We start from the raw sequence: 17,593 nt of genomic DNA, 5'->3' as shown, positions 1-17,593 counted from the left end.
TTTTTTTTTTTTTTTTTTTTTGAGACGGAGTCTCGCTCTGTCTCTCAGGCTGGAGTGCAGTGGCGCGATCTCCGCTCACTGCAAGCTCCATCGCCTCCCAGGTTCACGCCATTCTCCTGCCTCAGCCTCCCAAGGAGCTGGGACTACAGGCGCCCGCCACCACACCCGGCTAATTTTTTTGTATTTTTAGTAGAGACGGGGTTTCACCGTGTTAGCCAGGATGGTCTCGATCTCCTGACCTCATGATCCGCCCGCCTCAGCCTCCCAAAGTGCTGGGATTGCAGGCATGAGCCACCGTGCCCGGCCGAGACCCTGTCTTAAATAAATAAATAGGATTCTGTGCCTTGCTTTTTGCCCCACTTAGTATATGTTTGAGATCTTTCCATACATATATATATATATATCTAATTTTTTAAAAACAGTTCTATGTAACATGAATGGATACAAATGTAATGTATTGAAATTTGTCAATATTATAAATCTCTGTGCATACATGTAGGGTATATTCCTGGATGTGGAATTGCAGGTGAGGAGGTTACATTTGCCATCATCCCTAGAAAGAGAAAAGCCAGGGTCCAAGTCACTAATCTTGGTGCTATGAGAACAAAGTTTCCATAAACAAGTATATGGGAAATGGCCACATGCTAAACCACCCTCTTGGCCATTCACAATCAAGGAGCATATTAAAAGTTCTGGAAATTCTTCAGTAACCACTCTGTTGAGTGGTTTAACAAGAGTTATTTGCAAAAGGAAAGACTTTAATTCTTTGTACACATGTATTTTTTTTTTTTTTTTTTTTTTTTTTTTTTTTTTTTTGAGGCGGAGTCTCACTCTGTCGCCCAGGCTGGAGTGCAGCGGCCGGATCTCAGCTCACTGCATGCTCCGCCTCCCGGGTTTACGCCATTCTCCTGCCTCAGCCTCCCCAGTAGTGGGACTACAGGCGCCCACCATCTCGCCGGCTAGTTTTTTTTGTATTTTTAGTAGAGACGGGGTTTCACCGTGTTAGCCAGGATGGTCTCGATCTCCTGACCTCATGATCCGCCGTCTCGGCCTCCCAAAGTGCTGGGATTACAGGCTTGAGCCACCGCGCCCGGCCATGTACACATGTATTAAAGTCTCCCTGAACAGTTAGTTAAATGCCACCATATGCTAATCTCTCAAAGACAGTACAGCATTTGGGTAGGAACTTGGCCACACACTGTGCCACCCAGTTGGGCAGCTGGGGTGGGGTCAAGTGTGGACTTTGTCCAGGAACCAAGAGAAGCCTGTCTTGGTGGCTTTGGTGAGAGGGATTCAGCAAGGAAGGCCTGGCAAGAACGTCAGGAGGCTCTGGGGGAGGGTTGCAATTTTACTCGAGCCTAGCTGAGAGGTGATGTCAGACCTAGCAGACACACTGCATCAATCAGGCCCAGGCCTCCAACACAGAACAGCACAGATCTAGAATCCCTAGAGAAGGAGCCCCTTGGGGTGGAAGAGGGTAGACCATATCCCCCTGTTGACCCACTTCTGGCCAACTGGTGAGGTCATGGCTAACTTCCAAAACTCAGTGTAGATGTTGCCTCTGCGAAACCTTCCCAAGCCCTCAGGCTGTTACAGCCAGGTCAGTATAAACCACCCCTGTGTGTTCTCCTAGCACCTTTGCTGCATCGCTTAGTGCAGTCAGTGAGTCTAGTTTGTCTTCCAGTTCATACTAACCTGCCTTGTGAAGAGGAAGGGTCACATAATGAATTGTGTATTTCACAGTCTTCTCTAACAAAAGTGGGAGCTCCTCCATAGTGGGATACTGTTCAGGCTCTCATTCAGTCATTACTGAGCACCTACCACTTGTCAGGCATTAGCTGAACTGCTGGGAATTCAGGGGTGAGGCAGACCCAATCCCTGCCCTCACTCTTACATCTCCTGTACAGCCTAGCCCAATGTCTAGCCTAGGGTCTGGCACAGTGGGGCTTACGGATGGCAATCTCATTGGAAAGTTTGTTTTGAAACTGCCTTTGCAAAACAAGCACTGCTTTAACTTACCTTCTAAGCTAAATATATTAATAAACAATTTCTCAAGATGCATTGTCCACTAATAGTTTAGTGTTGAAGAACAGGCCTTGGATCAGATGGACCTGGATTCAAATCCTTGTTCCCTCCTCTTACTGCTTGAGGGACTTTGGACATATTACTTGACTTCTCTGAACTTGAGCTTCCTGATCTGTAAAATGGAGACAGTAACACCTCACAGGGTTGTTGTGAAGGGAGGACCCTGCCCTATAGCAAGTGTCCTGCCATATAGCAAGTGAGCAGTAAACACTGGCCATTCTTCTTGTTGGTGTGATTACTGGGAACTGGTTGCCATTGTGATGTTGGGACTGGTGATGGAACTCTTGGATTGAGAATGCCGAGATGGTGCACTGAAGATTCTGTGTGCTCTTTCAGACCAGGAGGAGGATGAGGAGGAGGGAAGTTTATATGACGTAAATTCATTTGACCGTAACATATATATTTAAACATCGTGGACGACCTTGGGGGCCTGACGGGGAGTGGGGGTGCTAAGGCTCCAGCCACCCCTAGGCCCTCCACCTGGCAGGACCAAAGTTGGGGCAGTACCCGCAGCACCGCCCCCTGGGCCCCGCAGGAGTGTGCAGTCACCTTGTTAGGCCTGTGTTGGCTTGCCCATCACTCCTGGCCTGCAGTCTCCCAACCCTGTGGCGGCAGCAGCAGCATTCCCTGAATGGATCAAAGGCTGCCTTGGTGTCGTCTGCTGAATTGCTATAGGAGTCAGCCCAGGGCTGCTCACGTGCACCTCAGGTTGCTGATGGCAGCTCTAGTTATCTGGCGATGGAAGTTTGGAAGGAGTGGGCCTTGGTCCACCCTGTGCGAAAGGGAATTCCACCGCCCACCGGGCCCCCGCTCCCGCCCCGGCCCCGCCCCTCCCCCTCCCCCTCCCCCTCCCCGCCCGGCCCCGGGCCCCGCCCCCTTCCCGCCCGGCCCCGGGCCCGGGCCCCGGCCCCGGGCCCCGCCCCCGCTCTCCATAGTTACCGCGCTGTGGAGGCGGCGGCCATCTTGGCTGCGGAGCGATGAGCGGGTCTAACCCGAAGGCTGCGGCCGCGGCTTCGGCGGCTGGGCCCGGGGGGCTGGTGGCTGGCAAGGAGGAGAAGAAGAAAGCGGGCGGCGGCGTCCTGAACCGTCTGAAGGCGCGGCGGCAGGCGCCCCACCACGCGGCCGACGACGGCGTCGGGGCAGCGGTCACGGAGCAGGAGCTGCTGGCGCTGGACACCATCCGGCCCGAGCACGTCCTGCGCCTCAGCCGTGTCACCGAGAGTGAGTGCCGCGCGGGCCGCGCCCTCCCCTCGCGCCGTGCCCGGCTCCCGGAGCCTTCAGCGGACCCCGCCACTCGACCAGCTCGCGGGTCCCCCCAGACCCCCTTGGCCGGCCGGGCTGCACTTCCCGCTGCCCCGCCGGCCGGGCTCTGCCCCTCCCTGGTCACGTTGCTCTGGTGGGGAAGGACTGTCCTGGGCTTGACCTCATTCCTGTGAGTCCGGCCACGCTAGGATGCCCCTCGGCCGGTCGGCTCCCCAGCTCTGCTGGACCTGTTTGGGTAGAGGGCCCCGTTCAGCGGAACTGGACCCTCCTGAGCTGGCCGGGGACCGAGGTCCCCTCATAAATGGGCCCTTGAACCCTCAGCCTGGAACCCCCGGCCATCAGTGAAGTTACCGCTCAGCCAGGCGCTCCCAGCTCTCTGGCAGGCCAGAAGCCTTACCTGCTTCCTCCGCCGGCCCCATTGCAGCCCTCCCCCATTGCAGCCCTCCCCCATTGCAGCCCTCCCCCATTGCAGCCCTCCCCCATTGCAGCCCTCCCCCATTGCAGCCTGCCGGGCCTCCCTCCCGCTTTGGGTCCGGAGCGTTGCCCCTTAGTGTGCAGGTGGGTTCTTCCTCAGACACATAGCCGTGGCATTTCCTGCTCATTTAAAACTGTGCCACATTAAAACAAAAATAAAGTTTCAGTGTGTGTACAAACTCCGACGTGTGAATCCTGCTTTTGACATTCTCGTGAATTAAGAATGATTTCAGGGTTTCAGAATTGCGTTTCCTGCACAAAAGGCAACCATCCTAAGCTTCTTCGTTGATGGGAGGATGGGTGGGAAGAAAAATGTTGCCCAGTCCCTGCCCTGGGTGATCTGGTGATCTCCCTTTTTCCCAAGTCAGTCCTTGACTTGACATCTTTTCTCTTGCTGCTGTTTTCCCTGCAGGAGTGTGCACTCACCTGGTTAGGCCCATCTTGGCCTGCCCATCACTCCTGGCTTGCAGTCTCCTAACCCTGTGGCAGCCCCAGCATTCCCTGGATGGATCGAAGGCTGCCATGGTGTCTGCTGAACTGCTACAGCAGGCAGCCCAGGGCTGTTCAGGTTCACCTCAGATTGCTGATGGCAGCTCTAGTAATTTGGGAATGGAAGTTTGTGGGGAGTGGGCCTTGGTCCACCCTGTGAAAGGGAATTTCCATCTCCTAAAAGAGTTTTAATTTGATTCTAGATATTTGGATGCCCCCATTTCCCAACACTGTTTGGGTTGGGACTGTCTTTAGCAGGCCTGAGCGTATCTTTAGACATTCTTGCTATTTAGACATCCCTGCTAGTTTTATTGAAACTGTGTGAAAAAGCTGCTTTTTTTCTGAACCAGTTTTCATTTGGGGCTCTGAAAGTACACACATGCTCAGCACCTGGTCTTGGTAACCTCATGCCCTCTCTTGCCACCCAAGTGAGTTAGGGTATTCTGTGCCTGGCCCTAAGCAGGATATTCAGTGGGCACTCAGATCCTATCTGGGGGCTTGGGATTGTTGCTCATTGTCCAAACTCACCTGTGCAGCTTCTTAGAGAGAGCCTGGCAACCTCTTTGTTACTCTTCTTAACGTCTTGTTCATTCTGTCCAGCAGATATTTGAGTACCCTCTAAGGGTCCAAAGCCGATGTTAGCTTTTTTAGCAGTTACAGAATAATCAGTAGTTGTCAAGTTTGCCATCTTACTAAAGAGACAACTTGTAAAACACGAAAACAACTAACTCAGGCAATAAAAGATCAAGTATCAAAATGAGTTGTGGAGAAGGTGCTATCTGGAATAATCCTAGAAAGAAATCAGTGAAATTTGCTGTGATTAGAATTAGTCGAATTTGCTGCTCAGGTGCTAGTCGTTTGGGCCTAATGCCTTCACCGGCAGATGTATCCTCTTGCCTGGATATGTATAATGTGTATGGTCTACTGTATGATTTTGTGTAACCCACAAACTAAGAATGGTTTGTACATTTTTAAATGGTTGAAAAAAACTTTAAAATCTTGAGACACGTGGTTATGTAAAATTCATATTTCAGTGTCCATAAATACAGTTTTACTGGAATATAGCCACATTCATTCATTTGCGTATTGTCTGGATGCTTTTGTGGCTACAATAATAGAGTTGAATGGTTGTGACAGAGACCATGTGGCGGCAAAGCTTAATTATTTCAAATCTGGCTCTTTACAGAAAAGTTTGCTGATCTCAGCTTTTTTACACTGACAGTTGGCAAACTAGCATTGTATTATCCGCTAAGTCGGTTTAAATGTCTTAGATTGGAATTCTATAAAAAGTTATCTGCCCTGTTGTGACATCCAACTTGATAGATAATGAAAGATTTTTAGGTGTTTCCAAAGAAATCCACCTTTTCTATCCTAGTTTCTAAAAGTTTTGTAATTTTTCATCCAAAGCAAGTCCTTGTTCTTTTTTTTCTTTGTTGGATCCCCTATTTCTCTGTCCATACAACTTCTGCTGGTGATAACACATGACAAAATTTTTGGGAGTATTTTAAGTGTATTGTGTAAGAAAAAATCTGAGTTTGCTTCAAAACTTGAGAATTAAATAAATGGTAGTTTTGGAGGATTATTTAACAGTGTTGGTTTCTCTCTCATTTTCAGATTATTTATGTAAACCCGAAGACAACATCTACAGTATTGATTTCACCCGCTTCAAAATTCGAGATTTGGAGACAGGGACAGTACTTTTTGAGATTGCCAAACCTTGCGTTTCAGGTAGGCCTCAACGTTGTAGTGGCCAGTAGACAGTTTTGAGCCAAAGGTCTTTGAAACTTAAATCTTGGTGTGCCACTGCATCCTGTTTCTTGGACTCCAGTGTGTCCCTCTTCTGTGACCTCTTCCCATGGCCTGGGCCTGCCAGGCATGGTGGTTTGAAGCTGCGTTCAGAGGCTGATGTTTGTTGGATGTCTATTCTATGCTGGTCACTGTGTTCCACATCTTTATGCACGTCAGTGTATGTAATCCTCACACTTCTGTGAGGAATTACTGTTATCTTCATTTTACAGTGAAGGATCTGAGGCCTAGAATTCCCAAGCGGCACTTTCCTAAGGCCCTGTGCTGGTTCATCTTACGTTGCTTCCAGTTGGGAAAGGAATCCTTGACATTAAACTATAATGAGGAAAACTCACCTGAGCTTAGAGCCCTCTTGGAGGATGATAGGGAGGATTCTGGTCCAGACATGAGGCAGTTTGAGCCATCTTCTCACTCTCCTTTACGTAGTGCCTTGGATTTCCCAGACCTGTTTTGGATTTTAATCTCAACCATTTTCTGGAAGAACATACCCAGGAACTCAACTACTTGGGGTTCCTTAAATTAGCCTCTGATAGCTGCTTCCTGTGCTTGTGATAAAAAGTGTGGGGGTTATTCATTCTATCCAAGAGACCACAGAAATCTTTGGCGCACCTCACTGGAGGTTTAGCGCCCCCTGGAGTTAGTCATTTGTTAGAATACTGGTACAGATACTCATAGTATCAGTGTGGTTTCTAAACTTACTTTGCGGTGTTTCTCATCTGATTTGCTACTTAGAGCCTGCAAATTTGATAAGGCCCCAATTTCACCCCTACCTGGTGGTATTTATGCTATCATAATCTAATACTGACCAAGGCACCTAAATGCTCAAGTTCATGGGTAGTTTTTGTTGTTGTTGTTGTTGTTTTGTGGGGTTTTTTTTTTTGTGTTGTTTTGAGACAGAGTCTTTCTCTATCACCCAGGCTGGAGTGCAGTGGCATGATCTTGGCTCACTGGAACCTCCGCCTCCTTGGTTCAAGAGATTCTCCTGCCTCAGCCTTCCAAGTAGCTGAGAATACAGGTGCCTGCCACCACGCCTAGCTACTTTTTGTATTTTTAGTAGAGACAAGAGTTCACCATGTTGGTCAGTCTGGTATTGAACCCCTGACCTTGTGAGTCACCTGCTTTGGTCTCCCAAAGTGCTGGGATTATAGGCGTGCGCCACTGCGCCTGGTTGCTCATGGGTGGTTTTTTATTGGGATGGTCACATCAAGACCAGCTAGCTTCCTGGGTCTATGGTGTTGTCATCCCTAAGCCACATATCACAGTATCTGGGACATTTCAAGGACTCCAGGCCTACTACAGGTATGTGGTTTTGGATTAGACTCAGTTGTCATTTCAGTATAAGACAGAACTGTTTCAAGAAGGTCAGCTAAAGATACTGTAAAGTATCTTGGTTTTCAGTCTCTTTAGTTTTTACATTTAAGGATCTTGATTCACTTGGAATATTCCCCACATTGAGGCTGGGTGCGGTGGCTTACACCTGTAATCCCAGCACTTCGGGAGGCTGAGGCAGGCGGATCACTTGAGCCCCAGGAGTTTGAGACCAGCCTGGGCAACACGGTGAAACCCTATCTGTACAAAGTACAAAAAAATTAGCCAGGCGTAGTGGCACACGCCTGTGGTCCCAGCTACTCAGGAGGCTGAGGTGGAAGGATAGCTTGAGCCTGGGAGATCAAGGCTGCAGTGAGCTGTGATCACTTTGTTGCACTCCAGCGAAGGCAACAGAGTGAGACCCTATCTTAAAATAAAGCAGTAAATATAAACAATAGAATATCCTCACACTGAATCAGTACCTTTCTGCAGCACTTGTTCTGATGAATTTGAATCCCCAAGATTTGCTCTGACTCTCTCTGAATGACATTGTTGGAGCCGGGGTTTTAGAGTCTCTGGGGTTGAACCCCTACTCAGCCTGGTTGCCCAGTTGCTCTTGGGCTTGTCAAAGGCAGAGATGTTTGATGCTGAAAAAGACTTCTCTTATGTTGTACCCATGTACGGCTTAGACCTGGAGAAAATGTCCTCACTGGACACTGGGGGGTACTAACTCCTATTCACATTAGAATTAGAATGCTTATTCTCTGATTCTTTTTTTTTTTGAGACGGAGTTTCACTCTTGTTGCCCAGGTTAGGGTGCAATGGTGCAATCTTGGCTCACTGCAACCTCCGTCTCACGGGTTCAAGCGATTCTCCTGTCTCAGCCTTCCGAGTAGCTGGGATTACAGGCATGCACCACCACGCCCGGCTAATTTTGTATTTTTTGTAGAGACAGGGTTTCTCCATGTTGGTCAGGCTGGTCTCAAACTTCTGACCTCAGGGGATCCACCCGCCTCGGTCTCTGAAAGTGCTGGGATTACAGGCGTGAGCCACTGCGCCCAGCCCTCTGATTAATTTTATAAATCTTTCATCTCCTGGGTTCAGGAGTGGACTAGACCGGAGACCAGCATTAACTTTGTAGAGGCGGAGGCCCCCACATCTGCTTCACCCTTTCCCAGGTGGTCAAAGGGTTAGGCCTGGTATGACCTAGAAGTAGACATCAGTTAAGGAACTATAGTATCTCAAGGCTGTAGGTCAATGTTTCCTATTTAAATAACAAAAGTATTTTTAGTGGTTTATCTTTGCAGCCTGTCAGAAATTTCTGTATTCATTGAAATAACTTTCTTGATAAGTGTCAACTTTTGTAGCCTCATTCTTTTAGGTTGGTGCTAGCGCTTCAACTTGATTAGCTGCAGACCTAGGCTGTATAATATAGACCATGTCAGGGGCCTATTTCCCAGCTTGTGTTTCAGGCTTCACCCTTAGGATATGGTGTAAGCTCTCAAACTATTAAAAAAGGCTAATCGCTTAGTGTTGAAGAATAGGCCTTGAGTCAGAGGGAGCTGGATTCAAATCCCTGTTCCCCCCTCTTACTGTTGGAGGGACTTTGGACATATTACTTGACTTCTCTGAACTTGAGCTTCCTGATCTGTAAAATGGAGACAGTAACACCTCACAGGATTGTTGTGAGGGGAGAAGCCTGCCCTATAGCAAGTGTCCTGCCATATAGCAAGTGAGCAGTAAACACTGGCCATTCTTCTTGTTGGTGTGATTACTGGGAACTGGTTGCCATTGTGATGTTGGGACTGGTGATGGAACTCTTGGATTAAGAATGCCGAGATGGTGCACTGAAGATTCTGTGTGCTCTTTCAGACCAGGAGGAGGATGAGGAGGAGGGAGGTGGAGACGTGGACATCAGCGCAGGACGTTTTGTCCGCTATCAGTTCACACCGGCCTTTCTCCGCCTCCGGACAGTCGGGGCTACGTGAGTACCATTACTACTTGAGGGGAGAATGTTCTGTTTGTTCACAGAGAAGAGTGTTTTCTGTTGGGTTTTGGGATGGCTTTAGAGGAGGGAGGAGGCAAAGTCAGGCTTACAGAGATTTATTTTCCAGGGTGGAGTTCACAGTGGGAGACAAACCTGTGTCAAACTTCCGGATGATCGAACGGCACTATTTCCGGGAACACTTGCTGAAAAACTTTGACTTTGATTTTGGCTTCTGCATCCCCAGCAGTAGGAACACTTGTGAACATATCTATGAGTTTCCCCAGCTTTCGGAGGATGTCAGTATGTATCCCCTGACCCTACAGCACTCTAGATTCTGAGGGCTACAAGGAACAAACCTTGAAACCCATCTGGTCCAGCGCCCTGGCTTTGTCTCATGGCAGTGCTGACATGATGCGTATCTAGTCATTTGACTTCAGGCTTCTCATTTCCTATTGCTCCTGGCTCCTGTTCCAAACTCTGACTTGGCCCCATATGGGAGCAATGAAGGGTTTGTTTGTTTTTGTTTTTTTTCTTCCCCCGAGACAGAGTCTTGCTCTGTCGTCCAGGATGGAGTGCAGTGGCATAATCTCGGCTCACTGCAACCTCCGTCTCCCAGGTTCAAGCGATTCTCCTGCCTCAGCGTCCTGAGTAGCTGGGATTATACCACACCTGGCTAGTTTTTGTATTTTCAGTAGAGACGGATTTTCACCGTGTTGGCCAGGCTGGTCTCAAACTCTTGACCTCGTGATCCACCCGCCTCGGCCTCCCAAAATGCTGGGATTACAGGTATGAGCCACCGCCCCCTTGCCCTATCGCCCAGGCTGGAGTGCAGTGGCGCGGTCTTGGCTCACTGCATCCTCCGCCTCCTGGGTTCAGGTGATTCTCTTGCCTCAGCCTCTCGAGTAGCTGGGATTACAGGTGCCTGCCACCATGCCCGGCTAATTTTTTGTAGAGACGGGGTTTCACCATGTTAGCCAAGCTGGTCTCGAACTCCTGACCTCATGATCCACCTGCCTCGGCCTCCCAAAGTTCTGGGGATTACAGGTGTGAGCCACTGTGCTAGGCCTGAAGGTTTTTCTTTTTTTTTTTTGAGATGGAGTCTTGATCTTGACGCCCAGGCTGTAGTGCAGTGGCGCAATCTCGGCTCATTGTAAGCTCTGCCTCCTGGGTTCATGCCATTCTCCTGCCTCAGCCTCCTGAGTAGCTGGGACTACAGGTGCCCACCACCATGCCCGGCTAATTTTTTGTATTTTTAGCAGAGATGGGGTTTCACCATGTTAGCCAGTACGGTCCCGATCTCCTGACCTCGTGATCCACCCGCCTTGGCCTCCCAAAGTGCTGGGATTACAGGCATGAGCCACTGTGCCTGCGCCCGGCCAGCCTGAAGGTTTTAATATTACAGGCCATCCTTTTAGATGCCTCCTGTGGGAAGACAGTGCCTAAGGGAGATAAAAGGAGGCCTGTGACCATCCCTGGGACTCTGATCAGATAAAGCACCTCTCCTGTGCACTGTTAGTCATGGTTTTCCATTGTTTTAGTCATTGGCCCATCACTTTTTTCTTAATCAGAGCTAGATGTAAAACTGCAGGCTAAATAGAATCAAGGCCTGAGGACTTCTTTTCCATTCCCTGCAGGATAGAGAGTTGATTGGATAAAGTGTTGAGATAGATCTAGCAGGAAGGAATGGGGCTGTTGCAGATTTTGGGGCAGGAGTAAGGTGGTGGAAGTACTGTCTGAGGAAGAGTGGCCTAAACCTGGGGAGAGCACCAGAGGGAGAAGGCTGCTGCCATGTAGCCTCGGCAAGGGAAGATGGGGACCAAACGAGAGAAAGAACAGGCCTTGTCAGTTTCTGCGACTTTGGCCTACCCACCTCAGGACCACATCCTTTGTGAATACACAGGGAAAAATCAAGGCATTTATGAGGGTGTGAATGGAATCTTGTGACTAATGATGCCTTAAGTTGCTTTGTCGGCATCACTGATTGTTCCTCTCAGAATCCCAGGTCCTTAGGAATTGTCATATTCTGAAAACCAGATACCCTTTACTCGTGTGGCAGTGCAGTTCCCAGGTAACATCAGGATTGCTGAGATGTGGGGCAGGGTGTTGACGACAGCATCTGATTCAGACTTGAACCCCTCCTCCCAAGCTGGCTGGAATATGTAGATACTTGCAAGAAAAGATGATGTATAGCAATAAGTTTTACCGATGAAGCCAAATCAGCCTGGAGGGCAATATTCTGCATGAAAACCAAGTAGTTTTGGCATTGGTGGGTTCAAAGAACTTTAAAAAATCAGTTTCACTTTTTGAGAACTGTGGTGAGCAACAGCACTTCCTCCAGGGGACTCTGAATGGCATGTAATCATTAACTCACAACTGATCAGAGGTAGTATTATCTTTACTCTCCAGTATGGTTAAAGACTCAAAATGGCATGTAATCATTAACTCACAACTGATAAGAGGTAGTGACTGTTAATTATCTTTCCAGTATGGTTAAAGAGGTCTGGGCAGTTGCTTGAACAAACAAAACTTTAGATCCCAAGACAGGCAGGCCTATTGCTGGATCATTTGCGAGTTAATACCCAAAAGGTCTACGGAGAAGGCCCCCTGCCCTGTGTTCCTTGCACTCATTCCCACTTAGGATTCCTTGGGTTGTCAGGGGTGTGTGTAGAGGTGGGCACAGTGAGGCTCAGATTTCTGAATTTGGACTGGAATGTCTAGAGGTGAGCCACTGACCAGAGGCCAGGGCTGACTTTGGTCAGCTGAGAGCCCTGAGTAAATAGGTTGGTGGGATCCATGTTGGGAAGAGGGTGAACACATTTCCCTGGTATCTTGGCTGAAGAATCCAGGCTGGAGATGACAGACGAGGCCATGGTGGAGAGTTGACTGCATCCTTACATTGAAATGGAGATCATGTTCAGTTTGGGGGCCTCTCTGGTCTCTCCAGCTGTCAAGGACTGCCTCCCTGTGTTCTGACCTCATCATTATTCTGGCAGAGTATACTCTGAAGCGCTGGCTTATTTTGGAGGGGAAACAAAGTTTTCTCCCACCTACCCCGTGGGGCAGACTCAAACATAATTCTTTGCTTTTTTTTTCCCCCTTTGCGTGACTTGCAGTTCGTCTGATGATTGAAAATCCTTACGAGACCCGCTCTGACAGCTTCTACTTTGTTGACAACAAGCTGATAATGCACAACAAGGCTGATTATGCCTATAATGGAGGCCAGTAAGTGCTGCAGTAGTAGATAGGGGAGGTGCTTTGCCGCGGCCACAAGATCTGGCACATGGAGGCGATTGAAGCTGCAGTTTGTCAACACACATCTGGAACCTGGTCCCTGGAAGCCAAGGCTGGGGTGGCAGTTTCCTGTGCGCCAAAGGAGCTGCCAAACTGTGCTGTGTTTTCTTCCCCAGTATTTTTTCTTCCCTTTTTTTTTTCCTGCCCCTTAGGTTGCAGAGGTACTATGGTAAAGTAAAAGGTTAGGATAAGGCTCCTGGAATCCAGACAAAAAAGTTTATTTTCCTGTAGTCTGGCTGCCTGTTGGTTGTCTTGACAAGCCTTTGTGTCTCCACGCATAGCTGTGCCTGGTGAGAAGGCTCCGGCCAGGCCCACCAGCAGTTCAGCAGCTTTTAAGGTTCCTGAGTGCTCTGGGAAGTGGAAAGGTAGGCCTCTTCCAGGTAGCTCCTCCTCTCACCTCTGGCATTGCCATCAGTGCAGTCTGCCCTCGGTCTGTGTGAAGTCTTCAACCAACTGGAAGAAACTTGAAAGGGTGGGGAGGGAGGAGAGGTGCCAAGAGTGGAGGCACCAGGGAATGGGTGATGCTCCCAAGCTGAAGGATCTACTTTGTGGAGAGGCTGCTGCTCTGTCTGACTTCCAGGGTCTCAGCCAGCCACCCTGGGAATAGACCAAGGTTTCAGCCTGGCAGTACCTTCTATTCTCATTTTGGAGGACAGACAAGCTTGCTCTGCCTCTCCTGGCTCCTCCCTTCTGAGTCTCATGAAATAGAATGTGTCAGCTCTGCTCACAAAACAGTAGTATCTCTTGAGGCCAGAGCAGGTCTTGTATTTTGTTTTTTTATTTCCAGACTTCTTTTAGGAAGGTTTTATAAAATGACAGTGGTGTTCCCAGCATATGTGATATGCGGTTAGACTTCTGATAGTATTAATCAGCTTCCTGGGGCTAATCTGGCTTACGTTGGGAGGATATGCTTACGAATCAGCAGCAGCTTTCTAAAGGAGAGATGTGACTTTTCTCTGCACTGCGCAGCCTGGAGGATCGGCTTTTGATGGGGATTTGACTCCGAAGCTCTTTGTAGATTTCTTTTTTAGGAGGGTTTTCCTATCTACCTTTCTACTGAAGTAGTTTCTGGAACTATCCTGGTGGATCAGAGTTAAGTAATGCAGTCTGATCCTTCATACTGCTAGTTAGAATTGTTTTAGGTGTTCAGAAAGGGTAAAATAGGCTGAGGTGGCCTGTCAGAGTGATGTGTTCTCAAAAAAGTTTACCTGCACATCTTTGGGCTGCTTTTGTCCCTTAGTGACAGACTCGACAAACCCTCTGATTTTTTTGACCCTTAGTGGACAGACTCCACAAACCCTCTGATGAGATGATTGATGTGGCCAGGGTCCAATTAGCATCAGTAGAAGGATGTCACTAGGAAAGGACCAGGTATCTGGTAAGTGACTGTGAGGTGTCACAGTACCTGTGACAGGAGAGTGTCCCGAAGTGCTTGGGAGAAAGGCTGTATGGGGGCCAGGGACAGAAAAGACAGTGTGTGGCCACAGAAGTTCCTGTGCATCCACCACCAGTGCTGCCCCCTGTGTGGGCCCTAGAGAAAGTGGCCCCGAACCTTGGCCCAGTGCTTTGTACCAGGCCAGAGTCTTGGTGATGCCACGTGCTGGCAGCTTTCTCACTGAGAATGTCCTAGCTTACCCCTGTGTGCTGGCCTTGGATTCAGCCCTGAGGGAGGGAAGAGACCATGCCTCCTGTGGAGTGGGTTCCTTATCACCAGACTGGCTACTCTCAGAACTGGCGTCCACTGTAAATCCAGGTGCCTTACGTGTGGCTCTGTCCCTTATGCTGCTGGGGAAAGCTGCATTGCCATTGTTCCCACCTCCTCATTGGCAGATAGATGCCAGCACTGTTAGCACTGTCTCCTCACGTTTTGTTTCTCATTGTGGCTCCTCAGATAGGATTTGCATGTTCCTGTCAAGCTTAACAACAATCCCTTCTCTCTTTGACAGAGGCCCAGGTGGGAGAGTTTCTACTATTTGATATTTGAGTATTATCTGGGATGTGGTTCTAGAGTTGCCCAGAGCTGTGCTCAGTAGAGTGTGTCTTGGAACGTGCCCCTGGGCAGACTGTATCTAGTACACTGGTGGGCTATCTCTTACCTGCAGTGTTTGCTTTTGCTAGGAAGAGGATGTAGAGGAAGGAGGAGGTGGGCAGTCTGGCTTGAGTTGTGCTGTATCCTCTACCTTGTTAGCTTGCCTTAGTCTCACTGGAGACCATTTGCGGATAGTGCTTGGTCCGTGCCCAGCAGGACAGGGCTTTGCTGCTTCTGAAAGTCTGGTGTTCTCTATCTGGGGCTGTGGATTCCTGTGTCGAGCTGCTCAGGAAATCTTGAGAAGCATTCCACTCTGGGGTGTTAACCAGTATGAGTTTGAAATTCAAGCCTTTGTACCTGAGTTGGGGAGAGAATTGCAAGGCGTACTTTCTCTGAAAGTAACAGAACCAGTCAGGCTGCCATGTTATTAAGGAATCTGAACTGTTGATAGCAGTTATCTTGTGGGTGATACAATGGGAGGGGGCAAAAAAACTACCTGCATAGGAGACCCTGCCCTCTATCAAGAGCTGGGAGCACATTTCATCAGAGTAGCAGGCCCACCTGGTGCCACAGGGCCTGCCCTTCCTGCTTCTGTTCCTTTGCCTTGCAATCTCCTAGAGAGAGCCTCTCTTCCTGTACAGCCTTTGGGCCAAAATGCCCTTTTTGCTTCTCCAAAGAAGATCCTAGTTTATTTCATTCTATGTTTTAAAAGGTAAACAGGACATAACAAGTAAAAGAAGTTTTGGGCTAAAGTAGGGTATGTCTCCTTATGTATTAGCCCAATACTGTTTTGCAGAGAAAACATTTTTCAAGCATGTACTTCCTGAAGACATGTCAGTCTTTGGGCCATTTGATTTCCAATAATAGGGTGGAAGAATGTGATTTGGGGCTGACCATAAACTGGAAATTTGTGAAATGGCAGTGATTGGGCAATCTTCAGTTTATTTTTTCAGTTGAACTAGAACTCATTTCTGGAATGGATTTAATAGGCCGTGTCTAATGTACAAACTGGGTGAGTCCTGCCTTAGTGTGTCCTGCCCCACCGGTACATGTCCAGGATACTCTTTTTTTCCCCTCTGTAAAAGTCACTTTCTTCTGATGGCCATTGTCACTGTGGTGTCAGGTTTGGGGATGAGGACAGTGTGTCCTGAAATTCACAGGACTGACTCCTCACCCCAGTGCACGAGGATTCCTGTGGCATAAGGTGCTGTTGTACCTAGTGTAGGAGCCTAATCATTGAACCATTGTGTTACATTCCATGTCACAGAACATCTCAGCCTCAAGAAGAATTTGGTGGAGGTGGATTTACCCCTTGTTTTACAAAGGACCGTGTAAAGTCATTGAAGTTGTGAAAGTCTATTTTTTTTCCTGTAAATCTATTTTTTACAGAATATAAGAAACATCAGTGACCTGATCTGTCCTTCCTCCTCCTTCCCGCTTCCCCAAAATCACATTCCAGTTTTTATTGTCTTTGTGTCCAAAGTAAACTAGGTGACTTATTTGTATAAAATGTTATTTTGCCACAAGAGACAGTAATAAAGATTTTCACATTACATCTCCCTCATCCTGTCTCCTGATTGTTGGGCCACTTGTATTGCTGAGGGGAGCAGGGGCGGGTGGGGCCTCCAGGTTTCTCTTACTTTGGCTATTATGTGGCCCTTCTGTAAGTAGTTTAACTAGAGTATAGCTGGCTTCTAGGGTGATTGAGGAATTGTACTGGACTTTAGGCTTAATATTTTTGCTTTGTATTTTTCCAGGGTGAGTGGCTTTGTGAATAGAAAGTTTACATGCACATTTTAAAGGTAGGCTTTTTTTTTTTTTTTTGAGATGGTGTTTCACTCTTTTTGCCCAGGCTGGAGTGCGATGGCACGATGGTGGCATCGCACTCCAGCCTGGGCAAAAAGAGTGTAGTGGTGGCTTACTGCACCCTTCGCCTCTCGGGTTCAAGTTATTCTCCTGCCTCAGCATCCCAAGTAGCTGGGATTACAGGCATGTGCCACCACACCCGGCTTATTCTGTATTTTTGGTAGAGACAGGGTTTCCCCATGTTGGCCAGGCTGGTCTCGAACTCCTGACCTCAGGTGACCAACCCGCCTCGGCCTCCCAAAGTGCTGGGATTACAGGTGTGAGCCACTGTGCCTGGCCATAAAGGTAGGCTTATAAGGAATACTTTACAGTAAAATTTACCTCACTTAAGGGTACTGATGCATTTTGATGAATGAAGACTCTTATTACCCATCACAATCATGATATAGGACATTTCCATCGTACCCACTTAGAAAGTTCCTGAGTTCCTTGTGTTTGCAGCCAGGTGCCTTCTCCCACCTTAGCCTCTTGCAACCACTATCTGATTCTGTCTCTATTGGAAAACTTGGATGCTTTTAAAATGAAATTTCACATTCATATTTACAGTCACAATTCTCAAGAGTCTCATTTAGATGCTCTGTGGCAACTGAAGCAATTATTGGCCTTTGCTCACAAACACAACTCACTCATTTCTCCCTTTTCTCCTGCTTTTTCATCGTTTCTTCCACCCAGGGCTGGTGCCCAGGTGGGATGACTGAAAGGTGAGGAAGCCCTTAGAGCATTTGCCAATGGGAGCCATTCATTTGACTTTAAAAGTACTGAGAATTTAGAGGCATTCTTTTAAATGCATTATTTAAAAAGGTAACACATTAAGGACTTTGCTGCATCTTTTGATTGGCTTTCCTCTAGGAAGTAGTGACCGAGGTTTCCACTTTCCTCCAAGAGGAAGAGACAGAATTTTTGGCAAATAGGTCAATGCTGGGAACATCCTGACTGGCTGAGTGTTGGGAAAGAAAGGCAGTTGGAGGGATATTTGGGTTCCTGGGAGGGTGTGG

At 48.2% G+C, this 17,593-nt stretch overlaps 1 protein-coding gene and 1 long non-coding RNA gene across 2 annotated transcripts; one reads left to right on the top strand and one right to left on the bottom strand.

Annotated features, from left to right (window-relative positions):
• Positions 1-342: 342 nt before the first annotated feature.
• LOC117089285 lies at positions 343-3,153 on the bottom strand. Its single transcript, XR_004439540.1, has 4 exons — positions 3,025-3,153; positions 2,635-2,817; positions 2,020-2,197; positions 343-553 (listed from the first exon to the last, which is right to left on the bottom strand). It is a non-coding gene; the product is annotated as an uncharacterized LOC117089285 (long non-coding RNA).
• Positions 3,016-16,286, top strand: UNC119B (unc-119 lipid binding chaperone B). The gene is made up of 5 exons (XM_033220363.1): positions 3,016-3,306; positions 5,926-6,039; positions 9,298-9,409; positions 9,540-9,712; positions 12,526-16,286. Exons 1-5 carry the CDS (start codon positions 3,063-3,065, stop codon positions 12,636-12,638), a joined length of 756 nt encoding a protein of 251 aa, XP_033076254.1. The 5' UTR covers positions 3,016-3,062; the 3' UTR covers positions 12,639-16,286.
• The last annotated feature ends 1,307 nt before the right edge of the window (positions 16,287-17,593 follow it).

The sequence above is a fragment of the Trachypithecus francoisi genome, unplaced genomic scaffold, assembly GCF_009764315.1.
Source record: "Trachypithecus francoisi isolate TF-2019V2 unplaced genomic scaffold, Tfra_2.0 Lachesis_group11, whole genome shotgun sequence".
In the NCBI taxonomy this organism is placed as follows: Eukaryota; Metazoa; Chordata; class Mammalia; order Primates; family Cercopithecidae; genus Trachypithecus; species Trachypithecus francoisi.
The sequence above is the reverse complement of the archived record's forward strand: the minus strand, read 5'-3'. Positions and strand labels throughout refer to the sequence as shown.